The 21,819-nt window shown below is 53.6% G+C and overlaps 1 protein-coding gene across 2 annotated transcripts in view; it reads left to right on the forward strand.

The window, feature by feature from the left end:
* Positions 1–13,175: 13,175 nt before the first annotated feature.
* LRP1 (LDL receptor related protein 1) overlaps positions 13,176–21,819 on the forward strand; it is a 72,953-nt gene continuing 64,309 nt past the window's right edge. Inside the window, exon 1 of one of the 2 annotated variants that reach the window (XM_037515041.2) lies at positions 13,176–13,704. In XM_037515041.2, the coding sequence (XP_037370938.1) occupies positions 13,638–13,704 (67 nt within the window). In that variant the 5' untranslated portion in view covers positions 13,176–13,637. The remainder of the gene's footprint in view (positions 13,705–21,819) is intronic. The other variant, XM_037515040.2, reaches the window with a different exon arrangement.

Raw genomic sequence — 21,819 nt, forward strand, 5'->3', positions numbered from 1 at the left:
CTAAATGACCTGATTTTAATTTGATTACCTCTGTAAAGACCCTTTCCCCAAATACATTCGCATTCTGCAGTACTGGGGGCAATTTATATGACTATGAATTTTCGAGGGACATGGGAATTCAATCCATGAATATATGAACTTTGGAGAGACAAAATTCAACCTGTAACAGCAAGCCATAATCATCTTTTTTTAAAACAAAGAACAGAATGGAATGCAGCACACAAAATAAGGATAAGTATTATTTAATGAAATTTATTTCAATTTTATACATGTTCCAGGTTCTGATGTAAAAGATACTTTTTAGTGCAGATTGTGATTTTGAAAAAGGCACCATTTGGATATTGGTGACTGTCACATGTCACTTTGCATTGCTTTTTAATTACTTTATGGGTACATCCATCTTTTCCAACTAGAACATAAACTCCCGAGGACAGGGACTCATGTCATATTGTACACTCTGCCATGCACTTAGAAAAGACACATGCATTCTCACAGGTGAATGAAAGGACAAACCTGTTTACTACCTACCTGGTGCCCGGCTAAGTGTCTTACATATGCTCCCTTATATAAGCACTAAAGTTAGCGAAGGATCGAATGCAGGAGCTCAGTTCCATTAACTAGCCTTGCAGTTCTCCAAATCTCCACTGTCTCATTCTTTAACTATTACAGCTCTTTACTCCCGGTATATAAACATGTTCAAATACCTTCCACCTTTTGACAAGTAAAATCAAACTGTTAGTAAGCAAACCAAATTAATCCTCCTAGAATGTATGTCCAGTTAATGCAACAAATATGTGTTCTCAGGCTCATATGACTGAAAGGAAGAATCAGTTTAGTTAACAGTGATGCTGTAGGATAATCAGAGTGAGTCCAGTGAAGCATAGGATGTCATGGGAACACATAGGAGGGGCACCTCAACTAGCTAGGCTAGAGGGGAGATCAGGGAGGCCTTCCTGGAGGAGGTGATATATGAAGCCACAACTTTTATTTTATTTAACTGAGGGTAATACTGGGTTACCCCCATTAGGTATCATCACCATAGTGTATCCACCACCAACTCATCCATATTTCACCACCATAGACCATTGTGCTGTCTTCCCTCTTTGCTCTTTCCCCTCCCCCACCCTCCTCCTCTGCAAACGGAATTTTAAAATTATTCACTGACTAAGGAGTTACTTAGACAAAGAAGAAGGGAGGAGTTAAACCAGGAAGAGGGTTTAGCTTGTGTAAACACATGGATACTATGGAAGCATGGTACCTTCTCGAAACCAGCAGTCACTGGCAGTGGAGGGGTAAATGATGAGATTTAGCAGAGACCACCCTAGCTGCAGTGTGGAGGGTGGTTTTAAAGTTTAAGTCTGAAACCAGGAGAACAGTTCAAGAAGGTTAATAATGACAGAGGAGACCATTTGGTAGCGGAATAAAGTGAGGCATTGTGGGATTGAGATTGGTTAGGAAGAGAAGGAGATGAGGAGGGAGCTAGTGGATAAGGAAATAACTGAGCCAAAGAAACGGAAGTCTTGGGGCCTCCCCGGTGGCGCAGCGGTTGAGCGCTGGGTTGCAAGCTGCCCGCAACCTCTGCAACGCCGGTTCGATCCCCGGCTGCTCCCCGGCCTCCGGAGGAGGGTCCCACATGGCGCGCAGACCTCTCCTGCCGCCTGCTGCTCCCCTCAGCAGTGTACTTTGGTCCTTCTGCCTGCTCTGCTCCCCACTCTGGCTCTGGTGAATTCTCTCGCTCTTCTGACTGTACCCAGTGCTTGTATAAATAAATAAAATAAATCTTTAAAAAAAAAAAAAAGAAAGAAAGAAATGGAAGTCTTAACAGACCTAATAACCAGCCTTCCTGGGAGCAAAGGAGAGAAAGAATGGAGGATTGAAATGTTTGGTCAGAGACCAGAGGGGTGGGTTTCAGCCCAAGTCTCCAGAAAGGTCATGGGATAGTGACTGTGGCAACATGGGAGTGAGTCACTGAAGTTGAGATGGGCAAGGAACCAAGAGACTGGCATGCTGACTGGACAACTTGCATGAACACTGAAGTTCTCTGGGTTTGCAAAAGACCTGAGGTAGACAGCAAGACGGTGAGTCAGATCCAAAGTCTTCAAGGAGTGCGGGCAAGTGACCAGGATATCAGTGCATCACACAAAAATAACTAACATTTACTGAGGATTTATGTGTCATTTCAATTGTCACTTCAAAACAAAAATCATTTTTTTATCCTACAAAGCCAGGAGATAGGTCTGTGTGCTCAAAATAGTAGCCAATAAGCACATGTGGTTATTTAATTTTAATTACAAAATCCAGTTCTTCCAATATACTCGCCACACTTCAAATGCTCCATAGCTATGTGTAGCACAACATGGGCCAGGCCCGTTATCACAGAAAGTTCTGTTTGATAGTGCTGGTAACTCTCACTTTACAAATGAGGAAACTGCTGTTTGGGAAGGTTAAGTCACCTGCCCAAGGCAAACGAACTGGCAAGCGCGAGCGAGGATTTGAACCCAGTCAGACAGCCACGAGCATGGTGCCCGTCTGCAGCACGCTGCACGCCTTCTCAATGGATGGTGAAATAGCTGGCCCTGGGCAGGATGAGGAGTGGATGTGACTATCAGGGCAAGTGGTGATGGTGCTTGCTCAGCAGCAAGCCTTTCTCCCTTTCTGGCAAATTCTGGATTTTATATAGATGGTCCCCATGCAGCTGAAGCTAGCTGGTCTACCAGTTAGGGTATTTTCATTCCCTTGGTCAACGACCCAGTCCTGGCCAATAGGACCTTACTGGGCTCTTGGGAAAGATTGTGTTCTTGATGCCAAGTCCACGTGTGAGGACTGGACAGGTATGTTGCAACCTCAAGGGGTGGTGCCATCAGCCATGGGGGATGCAGTGTGAGGAGGTGGAGATCCCTTGATCAATCAACCAGCCCTGGATCTGCTCTGGAACTCCTCAGTCGGCTTCCGCTGTGTCTCCTGTTGCTTGCTGCTGGTTGCATCTCTGACACCTCGGTGGAGCCACATTGACTACAGAAAATGAGAGCCCAGGGCAGGCTCTGGCTAGGTTCCCACAATCACCCATCTTGTGCAACTTGGGAGGAGAGTGCTAGCTCCTTTAAAGGGAGAGTGTCCTCAGGGAAGAGCCACGTTTCCAACAGGCAAAGCAAGGCAAAGACAGTCTGAGAAGAGGGTGGCTAGGGCTTGGTGCAAGGCCAGGGGTGGGAAGCAGTGCAGCGTGGTCAGGGAGAGGAAGCAGTGGACGGAGTAGAGAAGGTGGACGCCCACTCATGCCTGCCAAGGAAGGCAGGATGTGAGCAATGGCGAGATCACCCATCTCAAGGTTCCAAAATGGAGCCCTGAGGCTGTCAGAGGCTTACCGTGGCTCCTGACAGAGGACAAGTATCCACCCTGATGGGTGGGCAAAGTCAAGCATCCCTGGATGGAGCCAGCCGTGGTCAGGCTTGAGCCTTTGTAAGGAAACCCCAGGCCTCTAACTAGCACTCTAATTACTGTCGGCTTCCCTCTCTGTCTCCTCCTCTGCAGCCAAATTTCTTGGGAGTTCTTCCCATCCACTGTCTTCCTTCCTCACCTCCTCAGTTCACTGCCAGCTGGCTGCCGCCTCCACCAGTCCAATGAAACTGCTCCGGTCCTCCCTCAGAAGCGCCACACGTGGTGGCTGGCTCCTGTGGCGATCTCACCAGGCCTCTCTGCAGCACCGAACAGCACTAGCTACCTCGAGGAAACTCCCCTCATTGGTTTTTGTGGTTCCTCCCCGGCTTCCTCTGTCTGCTCTCTCTCCTCTTCACCAGCTACTCTTCCTGTGTAGGCTCATCTACGCCCCAACCATCGTAGGGGCCAAGCACAGTGATCTGGTGGTTAAAGCCATAGCCCTTGGAACCAGGCCACTTGCCTTCAAATCCCTGCTCTGCCACTTGATTGCTGGGTGACATCCAAACCTCTATCGGGGTGTAGATCATTGCCCTCATCTCAGCCCTCAGCAGGGGTTGCTGCTCTGATTTTTCTCCACTGTAGATTAGTTTTGTCTGTTCTATAATTCAAATAAACGGAGTGAAACAATGTGTTTTAACCATGTTTTGAGATTCAGTCTTGCTGTTGTGAAAATTCATAGTGTGTCCATCTTTATTACTAAGTAGTACGCATGAGAAGTACACTACAGTTTGTTTATCCTTTCTATTTTTATTTTTTTAATTTTATATATTTATTTGTTTAAAAAGATTTATTTATTTATACAAGAGCTGGGGTACAGGTCAGAGGCGTGGGAGGGTGAGAGGACTCACCAGAGACAGAGTGGGGAGCAGAACAGGCAGACAGACCGAAACACACTGCTGAGGGGAGCAGCGGGGCGAGACAGCAGAGGTCTGTTGCGCTGTGTGGGTTACTCCCTGGCTGGCGGGGGTCGAACCCATGCTGCAGCGGCTGTGGACAGCTTTACAGCACCGTGTTCAACCTGCTGCACCACCAGAGAGGCCCTGTTTATCCCTTTTAAAGTGAGAGATTCCGGGTCACCCTGGTGGCGCAAGGGGTTAAGTGTCAGCACTATGAAGCTATCTGCAGCCACTGCAGCAGGAGTTCCATCCCCCACTGGCCAGGGAGCTGACCCACAAGGCATAGCAGACCTCTCCTGACTCGCTCACTGCTCCCCTCAGTAGTGGATTTCAGTGGACCTGCCTGTTCTGCTCCCCGCTCTCTCTCTGGTGAATCCTCTCACCCCCATACCTCTGGCCTGTACCCCAGCTGTTGTATGTATAAATAAATAAATCTTTAAAAATAATAAAATGAGAGACTCCTGGGCTGTAGCCAGTTTTTGGGTATAGGCCTGCGTATTTTTTTTTTTTTTTTCAGTCAGTCCTTCTGTTCTGTTCCCCACTCTGTCTCTGCTGAATCCTCTCACCCCCTCCCCACACCTCTGGCCTGTACCCCAGTTCTTGTATGCATAAATAAGTAAATCTTTTTTTTTGGGGGGGGGTAAGAATAACATTTATTTTATTTTTTTTTATTAAATAATAAATTTTATTGTTATATTCCCCATACAATTGCAGCCCCCCCATTCTGACCCCAGTCCCTCTCCTCCCGCCCCCGCCCCCCTAAAAGTGTCTCTGGTTCATAGTTTTTTGTTGATTTTGATTTTCACTTTCTTAAAGTTATTCATTTTCCTGGTCTCTTATTTAAGTTTTCTAGATTCCTGCTATGAGTGAGACCATCCGGTATTTTTCTTTTTCTTTTTGGCTTATTTCGCTGAGCATGATCCCTTCCAGCGCCATCCATGGTGCTGCAAATTGCATGTGTTTATCTTTTTTGACTGCTGAGTAATATTCCATGGTGTGTATGGACCACATCTTCTTGATCCAGTCATCTATTTTTGGGCATTTGGGCTGTTTCCAAAGCTTAGCTATTGTCAACAGTGCTGCTGTAAACATAGGGGTGCAGGTGCTCTTTGGAATGGATGTTTCTGTGCCCTTTGGGTAAATACCTAGGAGTGGAATTGCTGGATCCTATGGAAGCTCTATGTTTAGTAGGTCCAGAAATCTCCACACAGCTCTCCACAGTGGTTGGACCAGTTTGCACTCCCACCAACAGTGCAGAAGAGTTCCTTTTTCTCCACACCCTCGCCAACATTTGTTGTTGCTAGTTTTTTTAATATGTGCCATTCTCACTGGTGTGAGATGGTATCTCATGGTAGTTTTGATTTGCATTTCCCTGATGACAAGTGATGTTGAACATTTTTTCATATTAGGCCTGCGTATTTTGAATAAATATACCTCGGAGTATAGTTTCTGGACCACAGGGTGGGTATGCACCTTGTTTTATAGAAAACTGCTACATATTGTTCCAGACTCATAGTACACCTTACATTTCCACCGCCTTATATGAGAATTCCAGTTGCTCTGCATTCTCACTAACAGTTGATATTGTCAGTTTTTAACCATGCAACCATTTTGGTGGATGTGGAGAAGAATTTCATTGTGGCTTTAATTTGCATTTTCTTGATAGCTAAAAGATATTCAGCACTTTTCATGTGTTTATTGGCTACTTATACATGTTCTTTTGTAATGTGTCCAAATCTTTTGTTCATTTTTTTTTTGTTGTTGAGTATAGTTAATTTTATTTTTTTATAATAAATTTTATTTTTATATTCCCCATACAATTGCAACCCCCCCATTCTGACCCCAATCCCTTCCCTCCCGCTCCCCACGCCCCAAAAAGTGTCTCTGGTTCATAGTTTTTTGTTGATTTTGATTTTCACTTTCTTATAGTTATTCATCTTTTGTTCATTTTTTTAAAAATGGAGGTTTTTTTTTTTATAGAGGCATGTTTTATTTATTTATTTATTTGTTTGATTGTTTGTTTTGTTTATACATGCACTGGGTACAGTCAGAAGCACGGGAGGGTGAGAGAATTCACCAGAGCCAGAGCAGGGAGCGAAACAGGCAGAAGGACCGAAGGACACTGCTGAGGGGAGCAGCGGGCGGCAGGAGGGGTCTGTGCGCCATGCGGGACCCTCCTCCGGTGGCCGGGGAGCAGCTGTGGATCGAACTGGCGCCGCAGAGGCCGCAGGCAGCTTCGCAACCCAGCGCTCAACCACTGCGCCACCGGGGAGGCCCCAAAATGGAGATTTTTTAAAAAAGATTATTTTATTTATTTGTTTATGCACGTAAGAGCTGGGGTATAGGCCAGAGATGCGGGGGGTGAGAGGATTCACCAGAGACAGAGTGGGGAGCAGAACAGCCAGATTGACGGAAATCCACTGCTGAGGGGAACAGTGGGCGAGACAGGAGAGGTCTGCTGCACCATGTGTGTAGCTCCCTGGCCAGGGATCGAACTTGTGCAGCAGTGGCTGGTGGAAGCTCTATAGCAGTGAGACTTTAACCCCTGTGACACCAGGGAGGCCCCCCAAAATTGAGTTTTTTATTATTGTGTTACAGAAATATTTTTGCTATATCCAGTCCTTTGTCTGCTCAATGATTTGCTTACCAAGTTGATTTACTTATTGGTGTCTTCTGAGGAGCAAAAGTTTTTAATTTTGATATTTCTTTTATTTTTTTCTTTTACGGTTATTGCTTTCTATGGCTTAAGAAAATTTTGCCTACCTCCACATCTTGAAGATACTATGTTTTTACCTACAAGCTTTATGGTTTTTGCTTTTATGGTTTAGGTCCATACTCCAACTTTTAAAAAATTGAAATATAATTGACATATAGCATTATATTAGTTTCAGGTGTACAGCATAATAATTTGAGCTATATATGCATATAATTATGATTTTTTTTCTGATGGTGAAAACTTTTTTTTTAAGATTTATTTATTTTATACAAGGGTTCAGGCCAGAGGTGTGGGGGATGAGAGGATTCACCAGAGACAGAGTGGGGAACAGAACAGGCAGATTACACTGCTGAGGAGAGCAGTGGGTGAGAGAGACAGGAGAGGTCTACTGTGCCATGTGGGTTGCTCCTTGGCCGACTGGGTATCAAACTCATGCTGCTATAGCTGGCGATAGCTTGATAGCACTGTGTCTTTAACCCCTATGCCATCACTATGATCCATTTTGAATTAATTTTTGCATGTGATATAAGGTAGAGGTCAAGATTCACATATTTCTCCCATATGGCTATTCAGTTGTCCCACCACCATTTGTTGCAATGACATTTCTTTCTCCAGATGATTGCTTTGACACCTTTGTCAAAATCAAATGATTTTAAAGTGTGAGTCTATTTCTGGCTCTCATTTGTCCAACCTGAGGCCAGTATATCTTGAGTACATAGATACAAATGTTGAAGTCAAGTAGTGTAAGTCCTCCAGCATAGGGATTATTTTGGTTAGCACAAGGGTTTTTTAAAAGCTCCCCTGGTGATTCTAATGTGCAGCCAAAATCTGAGAACATTCTAATGTGAGCCAAAGTTTCTAGTTCCAGCTTTCAAGTCACTATTCTCTAGGCTGACTTGATAAAGCCACTGTTATACTCGATCCTAACTTTTTAGACTTGAATCCTCTTCCTTTCCAGCTCTATGGCCGATACCCTAAGAACTTCCTCAGTCTCTCATCTTGCTCCCCACTACTTCTAGAAAAAAATTTCTAAGTCTTTAGTATGGTTAAAATCATACTAATTTTGGTGGCGCACGGGGTTAAGTGTCAGTACTATGAAGCTATCCGCAGCCACTGCAGCACGAGTTTCATTGCCGGCCAGGGAGCTACCCACATGGCGCAGCAGACCTCTCCTGTCTCCCCCGCTGCTCCCGTCCCCTTAGCAGTGTATTTCAGTGGATCTGCCTGTTCTGCTCCCCACCCTGTATCTGGTGGATCCTCTCACCCGCCACACCTCTGGCCTACATGCCAGTTCTTGTATGCATAAATAAATCTTTTTTTAAAAAATCATACTAAATAAACTTGTGATTAGGTTTCCTGATATATCATCCATTGCCCTTCACAATAAATACCTCAAACTTCAGCCAGTCCTCAAATGTTTTAAAATTCCCCAAGGCGCTGTGCCTGTGTCTGTCTCTAGACCACAGCACACTTTCTTCCTGCCATTACTTGTCCTCTTTTTCCTGCCCTTCACATGCAGCTTGGTGCCATCTGCCTGCCCCCCACACACACTGTGGCCTCCTTATCTGGAATGTGCCTCCTCGCCTGTTCCCATGGCCCTTTGTGCTTCCTTTATCACAGGCACCAAGGCCCCGTGTTAAGACTGTTGATCCTCTTGTACACACCCTGCTAACCTTTATACTTCTTGGACGCCAAGACTGAGACTGTGTATTTCCATCTCTTGTCCTTAGTGCCTACTAATGTGCCAGACAAGTGAGATAACTAGCAATTGTTTATTAAATGGTAAAACCTATGGTCCGATCTGCACTGATTTAGGGCAAATACCTTAATCTCAGGTCTCCCTGGTGGCGCAAGGGGCTAAGTCCCAGCACTATTGAGCTATCAGCAGCCACTGCAGCATGAGTTTGATCCCCAGCCAGGGAGCTGACCCACATGGTGCGGCAGACCTCTCCTGTCTCCCCACTGCTCCCCTCAGCAGTGGATTTCAGTGGATCCGCCTATTCTGCTCCCCACTGTGTCTCTGGTGGATCCTCTCACCACCCGCCACCCCCGGCACCTCTGGCCTACACCCCAGCTCTTGTATTCATAAATAAAATTAAAAAAAAATTGAAAAAGAATTTCTTTAATCTCTCTGAGCCTCTATTTCTGCATCCACAGATTGGAAACAACACCTCTGAACACCTCTTCCACAGGTGGTTATGGGACTTACGTGAGTTAATCCATGTAAAAGTCCACGGTGTGGGCCTAGTCCACGGAAGGCACTCAAGTCCTGGGTCCCGTCCTACTTTCCACCAGCCCCATCAGACACCCTTCCCCGTCACATTTCTTTAACCAGCCGCTAGGTGGCGTCAGTCTCTGGGCTGACATTGAGTCTCAGAGTTGACCCTCTAATGCCTCATCCCAGTGCCTGTTACACTCTGACAGGAAAGAGTGACGTTTCATGATTGTCTGGGAGATCCAAGGGAAATTGCCTTTTCCCACACCAACATTTTTTTTTTTTAAGATTTATTTTATTGGGGCCTCTGTGATGGTGCAAGGGGTTGAGTGTCAGCACTATGAAGCTATCGGCAGTCACTGCAGCACAAGTTTGATCCCCAGCGGGGGAGTTATCCAGCAGACCTCTCCTTTCTCGCCGCCCCCCCAGCAGTGTATTTCAATGGATCCGTCTGTTCTGCTCCCCACTCTGCCTCTAATGAATCCTCTCACCGCCTGCCACCTCTGGCCTATATCCCAGCTCTTGAATGCATAAATAAATAAATGTTTAAAAAAAAGATTTATTTTATTTATTTATGCATACAAGAGCTGAGGTGCAGGGGGTGAGAGGACTCACCAGAGACAGAGTGGGGAGCAGAACAGGCAGATCCACTGAAATACACTGCTGAGGGGAGCAGTGGGGAGACAGGAGAGGTCTGTTGTGGCACGTGGGTTGGCTCCCTGGCTGAGGACTGAACTCAGGCTGCAGTGGCTAGTGATAGCTTCATAGTGAGACTTTAACCCCCATGCCACCAGTGAGTGAGAGTGACTTTAACCCCCATGCCACCAGTGCTGAGACTTTAACCCCCATGCCACCAGTGAGTCCCCTTCCCACACCAACTTCTTTGCTCATTGACATTATTTTAGATATTCTGATCATGGATTGTAGAGAATTCCTCTTTGATTTTCTACTATTATGGTTATAACACCAGCTCAAGCCCTTTGAAGACCGAAGAAAGATTAAGAAGTGGGGAGAAAGAGAAGCTGAGGTACAGGGACTGCATAATGAGTGCTGCAGGAGAAGTATGGAGAAGATGCTCCAGTCACATCCTGTGCGACAATAAGTGATTGATTGTCTGCCCTGCCAGGGCAGGCCTGCTGTCAGTCCTCCCACCAATCAATCAAGGCCCTTAACACTAGGTGGATACAAAGAAGAAAAAGGCATGACTCCTGCCCTAAGGAGTTTGTGGTCTAGTGGTGGACACAGAACCCACAAAATTAAATGCTAAATTCTAGGTGCTGAGGCTATCTTGAGTGTACATTTGGAAGAGGAGAGATGGGCAGAGCAAGAGTAACAGCAACAGTTTTCTGAAGATGGCAGAGAGGAGCTGGAAGAACCGTAATTAAAGGTTCAAATAGAATATACATTCTCTCACCTTATAGAAACCCCCAGACGCTCACCTCCTGGATATACTTGAGTGCCCAACTATCCCAGCAGATTGTGGAGTATCCAAGCTTGGAGATCCCAAGTAGCCAAAATGAAGAGTGAACCAGGTGTGTGTGTACACTGTAGAAAGGGATCAAGGTAAGTTAATATAAAAACACAAGTTTTTTGAGGGGGCCTCCCTGGTGGCACAGGGATTAAGCACCGCACTATGAAGCTATACGCAGCTTCTGCAGCACAAGTTCGATCCCTGGCTGGCCAGGGAGCAACTCACATGGTGCAGCAGACCTCTCCTGTCTCGCCCGCTGCTCCCCTCAGCAGTGCACTTCAGTCAATTTGCCTGTTCTGTTCCCCAGTCAGTCTCTGGTGAATCCTCTCACCCCCCGCATCTCTGCCCTGTACCCCAGCTCTTGTATGCATAAATAAATAAATCTTAAAAAAACAAACCACACAAGTTTTGGGCCTCCCTGGTGGCACAAAGACAGCGCTACCAAGGTGTCCACAGCCTCTGCAGCATGAGTTTTATCCCCGGCCGGCCAGGAAGCTACCCACACGGCACAGCAGACCTCTTCTGACTCGTCCGCTGCTCCCCTCTGCAGTTTATTCCGGTGGATCTGCCTGTTCTTCTCCCCACTCTGTCTCTGGTGAATCCTCTCACCCCCCACACCTCTGGCCTATACCCCAGCTCTTGTATGCATAAATGAATCTTTAAAAACAAAATAAAAACACAAGTTTCAGAACGGTATATATTTAATGAGCTCATTTGTGTTTTAAAGGATGTTTATTTATGTGTGTTTATCATTATAAAAACAAACAACCTTCCTGGAAGAGGACCCAAGGAACCCTTAGTTGTGGTTGCTCTGAGGGTGGGTCTGAAGAACACGATTGTGGAAAACAGCAAGTTTCCTTTCCACCTTGTACCTTCCTATACTCTGAGGTTTGTTTATTTTTCTTTTAAAGATTTATGTATTGGGCCTCCCTGATGGCGCAAGGGGTTAAGACACAACCTATGAAGCTATCTTCAGCCACTGCAGCACGAGTTGCATCCCCGGCCAAGGAGCTGCCCACAGGGCGCAGAGTGGGGAGCACCCCAGTTCTTGTATGCATAAATAAATAAATCTAAAAAAAAACACCCCAAACTTTTAGCAAGTGGGTACCATGTGCCTTTGATTGCTGGATAAAAGGATGAATAAGACCCACCCTTGCCTGGAGAAACTCTGGCAGTGGAAGTGGAGGAAATCTGAGACCAGTTTCAAAGGAAAAAATGACAGGCCTTGAGGACAGGCTCCGGGGCTGCATATAGGAGCGGGAGGCCTGACAAGGAGCTGGCAAAGAGTCTGGGGTTTCAGCCTGGGGGACGCAGGCAGGTGGCCTCGGGCCTGAGTAAATTCAGAGAGGAGTTGGCTCTGGTTTGGGGGGAAACATGTGCCTTTCTAAGGCCTCCCTGCTCTCCCGCTCGGTGGGTGTGAGCTCCCAGCAGGGCAGGCGGGTGAGGCCCTGGGCTCCTTCTTCGACCCGAGTTTTCGACGGGAGGAGAGGTGCCATCCGTTCTCACCTCTAACGCCCGCTCCGGGCAGCGGGGGTCGCCTGCTGGCGCCCCAGCTCTGCCAGGGCCAGGGCAGGGCCGGGGGCGCGGCCGGGAGGGGCAGCGGCCCGCGGCAGGGCCCGGGCTCGGCGGCCGCGCGGTCCGGGCGGGCGCGGGTCGGGACAAAGGTCCGGGCCCCGCCAGCCCCTCGCGCCGCGGCCGGGACGCCGGGCCCGGGCCCCGCCGGCCCCCCATCCCCGCAGCGCGGAGCGAGCCCGGCCTGGCGGGGCGCCAGCGGGGCATAAAACAGCAAAACATCAAACAAAAAAACAAACGCGCCCCGACCTCGGGCGCGGGGTGGCCGGCGCGCCCCACCCCTGGTGACTCACCTCCCTCGCACCGGCCTGCGCGCCGTGCCAGGCGCCGCGGGGTGGAGCGGGGGGCTCGGGCCGGGCCGGGCAGGCTGCGGCGCGTCCCCGCGGCCCCGCTCACCCGGGGCCCCCCCGATCCCGGCCCCGGCCCCGGCCCCGGCCCCGGCCAGAGCGCAGCCCCCCGAGTCGCGCCGCGCGCCGGCCCCCGCCCCCACCCCGGCAGGGTCGGCGCCGCGGGGCTCCCCCAGAAGTCGGGCGCGGCCGGGGCTCCCGGCGAGGGCCCCCCGACCGGCCCGAAGCCCCAGGGTCCGCCCGGCCCCCGGGAGAAGCGGCTCCCTGCGCAGGCCCCGCGCCCTGCGGCGCCCCGGGGCGCAGCCCGAGCCGGGGCGAGGTCGCCCCGGGCCCCGGCAGCCCGCCCGGCCGGGACCCGCGCCCCGCGCCCCGCGGCCCGCGCCCCGACTCCCCCTCCCGGGGCAGCGCGCCAGGCGGACGCATGCGCACTCCCGGGGCTGCCGCGTAGCTCGCCCCCCTTTCCCCGCCCCTCTCGCCCTCCCTCCGCCCGCCCCTCCCGCTCCCCCGGCCCCCCACCCGCGGCACCTCAGTCCGGGGAACAGTGGTGCGAGCTCCGGGCCCGTGCACTGAGGAGGCGGAAACGAGGGGCGCCCCCGGGCTCCATCAGGCCCCTTCCGAGGCTCCCCGCCGGGTCCACGCCCCCCACCCCCCACCCCGCCTCCTCCCAATTGTGCATTTTTGCAGCCGGAGGCGGCTCGGAGATGGGGCTGTGAGCTTCGCCCGGGGAGGGGGAGAGAGGAGAGGAGAGAAAAGCTGGGGGTGAAGGGGTTGGATTTGGGGGGAGGGGGCGTACCCCAGTAGCAGGCCCTCACCGAGGGGCTCCGAACCCTACCTCTTCTTACCGACGCCCCCGGTGTGCTCTGCCGAAGGACAGGATAAGAATAGAGGAGGGGGAGGGGGAAGAAGGGGGACCCCCCGATTGGGGGGCACGGCCAGAGTGGCAGGGCCGGAGGGGAGGGGGCCCCGGCGCGCGTCAGCCCGCACCATGCCGACCCCGCCGCCGCTGCTGCTGCTGCCCCTGCTCTCCGCGCTGGCCGCGGCGGCGATCGACGGTGAGTGAGATTCCGCGGGCCCCGGGACCCCGGCCCCCCGCGCCCCGGCCCCCGCCCGGGCGCCGGGACGGAAGGAGGGGGCGCCTTTTGTTATCCCGGTCCAGCTGACACAGCAGCGGCCAGACTGGGGGCGGGGATGGGGGTCCGATTTGGAGGATGGGGGGCCCTGAGCAGAGGATGCTTCTGGGACCCCCCAACCCAAACAAAGACCAGAAGCCTGGGAAGAGAGAAGAGGGCTCCCCTTTTTTCCGATCCCGGGCTCCGGAGGCCTTGTCTTCCCATCTCCGGCCGGGGAGGGCCTCTGCCTCCCGCTCCTCCGCCTCCCACCCCCGGCTGAATTGTGCAGGAATCCGGGCTCGCCGTGTTTGGCTGCTCTAGGGGGCGGGGGGCCCTTCGCAGTGGCCTCTGAATCTCCACGGAGCAGCCGGGTCGGGGTGCCCGCTGGGCAGAGGGCAGGCAGGCCCGGCGCCTGTGGGTGGGGAGAGGGAGGGCCCAGGGAGGGCCCCCTGCTTGGGTGTGGAATCTGTGCCCGAGCCGGGCCTGGCGCCTGGGTCCAGGCTCCCGGGGCTGCCCGCGGGGTTCTGAAGTGGGCGCTTCCCCCTCTGGGCCTCTGGCAGGAGTCTGGATAGGGCTGTGTTGGGGAGCAGAGGGGGGGGCAGGCGATGCTCTGTGACTTTGACTTTTCCTTCTTAATTCCTGGGAGCTTGGGGATGAAAACCGTCAGGTGTCATCGCTGGAAAGGGGCCTGAGGAACGGCCTGGAGCCCAGGCCCAGGCTGCAGGATGGGGTGTTGCTTCCCCCCCCCCACTTGTGGCCTGGTCGCAGTGTGGGCGGGAAGGAGAGCTGGAGGCGGGGTGGGGGTTATGGCTGTGCCCTCATCCCCAGGTCCCTGCTCCCTTGGTCAGCGTGTTCATTCCTGGGGTGCCCTTCCTCCCCCGTGCTCAGCACAGAGTATCCTGCAGTTGGCTTTGAGCTGGAGAGGTGTCTCTTGCAACGGGGTGCCCCCTCTTCCTTCTTCCTGTGAGCTATTTTTCCTCTTACTTGTGAGTCATTGGTTCAAGTCTTGCCCAAGCTTTTTAGGCTGGGGTCATGGGGTTGGACCCGGCCTCTGATCCGAGAAGGGGCGGGAGCTCACCCCTTCCTGTCATCCTAGTCCTCTCATCCAGTGGCAAGATTGGGCGAACCCCACCGTGCACCCCTCCCCCATCTGCTAAATTTTGCCAGGTTGGGATTGGGAAAGTTTTTCTCTGAAACAGGATTATCTCTCCCTCTGCCCAACCCCGTTGTGCTTCAGTGGGGGGAGGGACATTAGGAGGTGAAGTCGTTCAGTGGCCCTCAAATGGCATCTTGGGGACTGTCTGATCCCTCCCCACCCCGCTACCTCACTTATCTAAAATGAATAAAGAGACTCAGTGCCCCAGACCAGCTCACAGCCAGCCCTGCTCGTGTCTCCCTCCCTATGCGTGTTCTCAGTCCGCCCAGGCCGGAGGGGAAACTGAGGCAGAGAGCCTTCCATGCAGCGGCTTCTGGGAAGTATAGAAACACATTTTAAGAGATCGAGACCCATCGGGAGCCCCGTGAGGGAGGGTGAAGTCAGGCAGAAGAACAAGGGAGGCCTCTGTGGAGGGCAGTAAAGCTCTCCGGCCCTGTCAGGGATGGCCCCAGGGGGCGTCCCCCCCCTCCCATGGGCTCTGAGCAGCTTTATTTGCCATGCCAAGCTGTTGGGTGGTGAGTGGAAAAGGGAAACTGGACACATCCTTGATGTCTCCTCATCCTCTCTTGACATTTCCACCAGGCCACAGCTGTATCCGCAGCTCAGGCCTATCAAACTCTATCAAAGCCCCAGGCGTCCCAGGGACCCCTCCCCAAACACACACTCTCCTTCTTTGGGGATGGGAATATGAACCCTTGGTTCCGCCCCATTCTAGAGGATAGGAAAGGGGGGTTTGCAGAACTGCAGGGCCAGCTCTCTTCAGGGTAATCTAGGGTAGTTTCTGGTCTCCACCCTTGCACGCATGCCACACACAGAACTTTCTCCTGGCTTCCCTGAGGAGCTGACCTCCTGGCACCAGCTTACCTGATTTACCTCACCTTTAGCCTTCCCGCCTGCTGCTATCAGGCCTGCCGGCATTCCCCCCCCGGGGAGCAATCCTGTCCAACCTCTGCCTTTCTCTTCCATGCTTGAGTCACCCCCAGGTCCTCACTCTTTGGTGAGCAGTGTCACCCCCTTCGAGTAACAAATTTGAGTGCGCTTGTTATTGGGGAGCAGGGGGAGGTAGGTGGAGTGGCAACTGGGAAGAGGGGCTGTTGAGGACCCTGCTGAGATTGGGGACATTTTGTTGTGGGGAGTCTGGCTGCCTCCCTTTCCACACGCTGTGCGCCATGCGCCTTGAGCCCGTGTTTTACTGGTTACCAGACAAGGGGGCAGCTGCGGTGGGCTCCGAGACTGAGGCGTTAGCCCCCTGGCTGCCTGGGAGAAGGCTCCAAACTCCGTCTCCCCTGACTGGGCCCAGACCCTTGCACATCTCCCCTCACCCTGGTATTTTAAAGGAGAAAGGCATGGGACAGTCAATTTAGGACTGGATGGATTTTTTTTTAAAAGATTTTATTTATTTACACATACAAGAGCTGGGGTACAGGGCAGAGATGCGGGGGGGTGGGGTGAGAGGATTCACCAGAGACAGAGTGGGGAGCAGAACAGCAGACTGACCAAAGTACACTGCTGAGGGGAGCAGTGGGCGAGACAGGAGAGGTCTGCTGCGCCATGTGGGTTTCTCCCTGGCCGGCCGGGGATCGAACTCATGCCGCAGAGGCTGTGGATTGCTTCATAGTGCGGTGCTGAACCCCTTGTGCCACCAGAGAGGCCCTGGATGGATATTTTAATGCTCCTGGTCTTCCAGCCCTTTCTCCTTGCCCCCACCCTGTCCGCCATCATTGTCCTCCCAAGGATCTTGGCTGGGGTTCTGGCTAAAGCCAGTTCCTCTCCAGGCCTCCACCCCTCCAATTCTTCAAAACTCCTTCCTTACCTTTGGGAAAACCTCCCTTACTCAAGTTCAACTTTCATTCCTCTGCTGCAGTCTCAGGCTTTGCAGGTCAGAACCCCAAGCCTAGGTCTTATTTCCTTTCCCTCCCCATAGTCTCTTCTCTGGGTTCCCCCCCGCCCCCACGCCTCAGCCCCAGCCTGTGGACTCCGCAGCCTTCGAGTCCTCTTGCTCTGCATGGGGAGCTCATCAGCCCATCACCTTTGGGGAATCTGGGTGTAGTTGAATTGGCACCACCCAAGGGTCCCTGACCTGATGGAACCGGGTGTCAGAAGTGAGCATTTGGGGAACCTCGCCAGCTCCATCCCATTGTTTGTCCCAGATTTCAACCCACTAAGCAGGATCCTGCATTGTTTGGAGAAGGAAGCAGTTGACTCTGGAGTGCTTCCGGTGCCGCTGCCCAGGCGCAGGGAAACCTCTCGGAAAAGAGGTGCGGGGTCGCCTTTCTCCCCTCGGCTTCCCCAGGAGAGATGAGACTCTCTGAGTCTTGGCTTCTCCAGCTGAGGCGCCCCGATCTTCCTCCCACCCTCCCAGTTCTGTGGGTCTCTCTGAGGGGTCAAAGGGACCCCTATTCTGGGTCTCTTTGGCCAGACACTGCCAGGGCAGGGACGCTGTCTCCCCAAGTCAGGATATGTGCTGCCTCCACCCTGCTGAGTCTCAGGGGGGTTGTTATTCTCCAGGTTCAGCCCAAGTCAACTGTGTCATTATCTTGGCAGCTCCTGGGCCGAGACTCCTTCCTGTCTATTCTGCCTGCCTGCCTGTCTGTCTGTCTGTCATTAGTGTGTGTTACCTCGGCGCTCAGAACTTGTGTCTGTCCTGCTCTTACTGCCCATCCTCCGTGGCGCTCTCTGGCTGGACCCTCAGTCTCTGTCCTTTGCTTTGCCTCTGCCTGTCTCCACCCACCTCCGTCCAGCCTCGAGGTGTCCCGAAGCCCACCTGAGCGCACAGGTCTCTCCTAAGCTCCCCCACAGGCTCCCTGCCCAGGCCTCGCCATTTTAGGGTTATTTTCCCCCTTCCAGACCAGATTCGGAAGGCCTGGCTAGGCGGGGCAGGCTTCCCTTCCGCTTTCCTCCAAGTTCCTCTCTCTTCCCCCTCCACTGATTTTGGGAATGAGTTTGGAGAGAAAGTTTCTGAAGAGGGAAACTTGATACCCTTTGTGGGCTGAGCAAGAGGGGAAAGGAGATAGTTTGGAGGCAAGGAGGGAGCCCTGGCAGGACCTCCGCAGGACCTGTGGTCTGAGAACGGAGAGGCGTGGGGCAGGGCCTGTGCACAGAGCTGTTCCCTCTCGCGAGGTAGCGGGGTGTGCGCGTGTGCGTGTTGGGGCAGGGGCACGCTGGGAAGGGCTTAGCCGGCCCGTGAGAAATAGGACGCTCTCCAGAGGCATTCAGGGGGGTCTGAATTTTATTTGTGAGGAAAGGAGAAGAGGGTGGGGAGGTCCCCGGTCAGGCTGATGTCCTGCTGAGTCAATATTGACTCAGGATGGAGGGGGAGACCCTTCCCCACCCCCAGCAGTCCAAGCCATCCCGTCTGTCCTTCTGTCCAGGCCGCAAAGCAGAGGCCCAGACTCAGGAATGACAAAAATGTGTCTGAGCCTCGCTGAGCTGCGGGAAGGAGTCACCCGGTAACACCCAAAATACATAAAATTCAGTGAAAAGCTCTCGGTTTGGGTCTGGGAGGCCCCTGCTACCCCACCCCCATGTGTTTTAAAGTTCAGATTCCTGCAGATTCTGCCCCCCACCCCCCTGCCACCCCCTGGCTCTTCTGTTCCCTTAGATATAGCCTATGGTTCCCTTTGGAAGCCCCCACCCCCGCCACACACACACACACACACACACACACACACACGCGCGCGCGCGCGGCCTCTCTCTCTCTCTGCTGTGTCCACTCTTGTGAAGGGCCTCAAGGGTCTCTTTCATGGCTTTCTTGCCTCGACTTTCTTGGTCTTTGACCAGCACCACTGAGGTCTCACCTTTGTTCCTCCCCATCACTGCCCCCGAGCGGATCAGCAGAGGGACCCTCCTCTGCCCGGCGCCTGTCCTCCGCCGTCGCCCTTTCCTGTCCGGCTTGGCTCTCTCAGCCCCCTTCCCTACTCTACCCCCAAGGGCCCAGATGGGACCCAGGGTGACAGCCAAGGCTCCAGCAGGGCTGTGGGGAGCAGGACTGGGGTTCGTGTTGTGTCTGGACACACACCCAAGACTACACCTCCTGTCCTGGCTCCAGCTTGGTGGCTCTGGGGGCCACGGCTGGGCCGGGTGCCTGGGTTGGGGCGGGGGGGGAGGGCAGGGGTGTTGGCCAGAGTTAGCATGGCGGTCACATTCATCTCCAGGCAAAGCTGAGAACAGACGGCCCCTGTGTCCTGGCGTTCTCTCCGCAACCTCTCCCTCCTCCCTCTCCGGTGCTCTCCTTCTCCCTCCTCCCTCGTCTGTCCTGTCCTCGTCCCCCTCCCTCTCCGCCATGTCCCCCCTCCTCTCTGAGGAGCTGAAGGCCACCGCTACCCGCACTGTCCCCTTCCCTCCCTCGGTGCCGGAGGACCAGATGTTTCCCCGGCCATTATCCTTCACGAGCTCCGTCGCCATGACCAGTGAGGACACCACCTCACGGATCCTAATCCCTGCGCCTCGGGGTCCTCCTCCGTGTGCTGGGGACACCAGTGGAGCCCACCTTAAGGGTGGCGAGGATCTAGGCGAGTCCATGCGTGTGAGCATTTCAGTGCGGCGCCTGGCACGTGTGACCGTGTGGAAAAGCGGAAACTCGCGTCGTTGGGGAGCTCCAGTTTTCAGGAGGAGCCGCACGCAGGGGAGGCCGGCAGCGGCTCCCGCGCCTCGGGCTGCGTCATCCCCTCACCTAAGCGGCCGGCCACCAGGGTTGGCCTCTGGGTGCTGGCACCCGTGAGGGAGTGCGCTGGCTGCTGGCTCTAAGCAGATTACAAGTTTCCTACCCCACCCCCACTGCAGGCCAACTCCAGAGTGCGGCGGCGTGTAGGCTGTGTAGACGGCCCCAAAGTAGGTTGTTTCTTTCCTCTCCCTGAAGGAAATCAAAGACAGGCTTCAGCCTTCAAAGTCGAGTTTCCTGGGGCTTTCTCCACCATCCCTGACAGGAGCAAAGTTCTTTCACATTTCTTGCCGAGATCCACGGACCTGGCTCTTGGGAGGTGTGCCCCGGCCCCCCAGGTCCTCTGCTCCCAGACCTGAGGAGATGCTGCTGGGGGGGGGGGGCAGGGGCGGGTGTTCCTCTTGGCTTCACTCTCCCATCCCCCACCCCTCTGCGAGAACACATCTGGTTTGTGAATCTCTCTCATTCCAGCTTTCGGAGTTTGCCAGCTGCTGTTTCCTCTGTCGAGTTCAGGCCAAAAATGGGGGTGGGGGACAGCAGGGGGGGGACAAAGTGGGGGCCAAAGGAGGGGGGAGCATGGCTGAGACTCAGAGTGGCGGGGCCGGTGGGGGGGGAGTGACCAACCAGTGACCTCAGGCCCAGACTGTGAGTTCTGTCCTGAGGAGGCGTGGGGGCGCGCACTAAGTCCAGGTGGGGGCCCCGGGGGTGGCATGGGGGCTGTTTCTAAGCTCCAAACTGCCCATCTGCCTCCTAGTCCCATTCCAGCCCCCTCAAACCCGCCCCCCCAGCCAGTCTGGGCTGGCCAGGGGAAGAGGACGATCCCCCAGCATGCTAACTAGCCTGGCGGGCTGTTCCCCGGGAAGACCTCACAGCTGGCCCAGTGGGGCAGTGAACTCAGCATTATCCACCTCCTCAAGGGGCCTTTATTCCCTGCTCTGGGTGGGGGGCAGGGGAAGGGGGCTGGGGGTGGGGGGCTGGCTGAGCCATCCTTAATGTGTTTCCTGAACTCGACTCTCATTCTGGCCGGGGGCCTGGGTGCAGTCCCTTCTGCCAAAGATGGGGGTTGGGGGGGGTGGACATCTTGCGTGGCCCCTCAGATGCTCCCTCCCTGCTCAGAGACCTGACATACTTTACTCCGACTCTGACCCAACCTGGAGCTCTCACTGCCCTGATTCCAATCAGCTGTGTGCAGCTGTCTTCCCAGGGGACCGTGGCTCCTGGGGGGGGCATCTGGCCCTCCTTGGCACCCCAGTGCCTAGTGCAGTGCCTGGCGCAGTGCATGCCAGCTGAATCAAAATGCAACTGACACAGGCTGAGCAAAAGGCAGCGGGAGGCTGGGAACCTGCCCCAGTGGGGGCGCAGGAGAGTGGGGACTTCTCTTCCCTTGGGGCACTTGGTGATGGGGCTGGGAGGGGCAGCCCCTGAGCGTGTCTCGGTGGGAATGGGGGTGCTGGCGTGGGCTGCCCGCTAAAACGTGAGTCAGGAGACTGGTTTGAGCGACCTGGTTTGTCACCTGCTTGCTGTGTGCCTTGCCCCCCTCTGAGGGTGCTCCCCTCCTCTGTGAAATGGTGGTGCTAGCCACCCCACCTCGTCAGGCCGTAGAGAGGGTGGACTAAGACGACCCGACCCGGGTGTAGAACTGGTTTGCCCCGGAGCTGCCACACGCCGCCGAGCCCGCAGGAAGAGTCAGTGTTACCAATATTGGTAATCAGGAGGCTGCTGGGGGTGAGATGGGGGTGACAGAGAAGACACTATGTCCTAGATACAGCACCTTCCTGGGTCACCACCCCCTGGCCTCAGCTCCCCAACTCTGAGGTGCTTCTCAGCTGAAAGTCCTCTCTGAGACTGACTTTAGGGAGAGAGGGCAGAGATGTGGCCCTTTGCCCTGCCCTGCCCAGCTTTGTCCTTCCGTATCTCCGCAGATACCATCTTCTGGGGGCCTGGTTGTTGGGATTTGGGGGTGGGTGGGGTGATGGGTTCCAGGGACTGAGTGTGTCCCAGAGGGTGGAGGAGCAGAGACATTAGATAAGACACAGCTGAGCTTCTAATAAAAAGTAGAGGAAGATACAGTAAGTTCTCACTTAACATCGCCAGTAGGTTCCTGGAAACGGCTTTAAAGCTTTAAAGCGACACAATGAAACCAAGTCCTTGAATAACATCATTTTGTTTAATATTGGCTGGGAGTTTTGTTTTTTTTTAAAGGTTTATTTATTTATGCACACAAGAGCTGGGGTGCAGGCCA

The sequence above is a fragment of the Talpa occidentalis genome, unplaced genomic scaffold (genome assembly GCF_014898055.3).
Source record: "Talpa occidentalis isolate TD23 unplaced genomic scaffold, MPIMG_talOcc4v2.1 talOcc4.16, whole genome shotgun sequence".
NCBI lineage: Eukaryota > Metazoa > Chordata > Mammalia > Eulipotyphla > Talpidae > Talpa > Talpa occidentalis.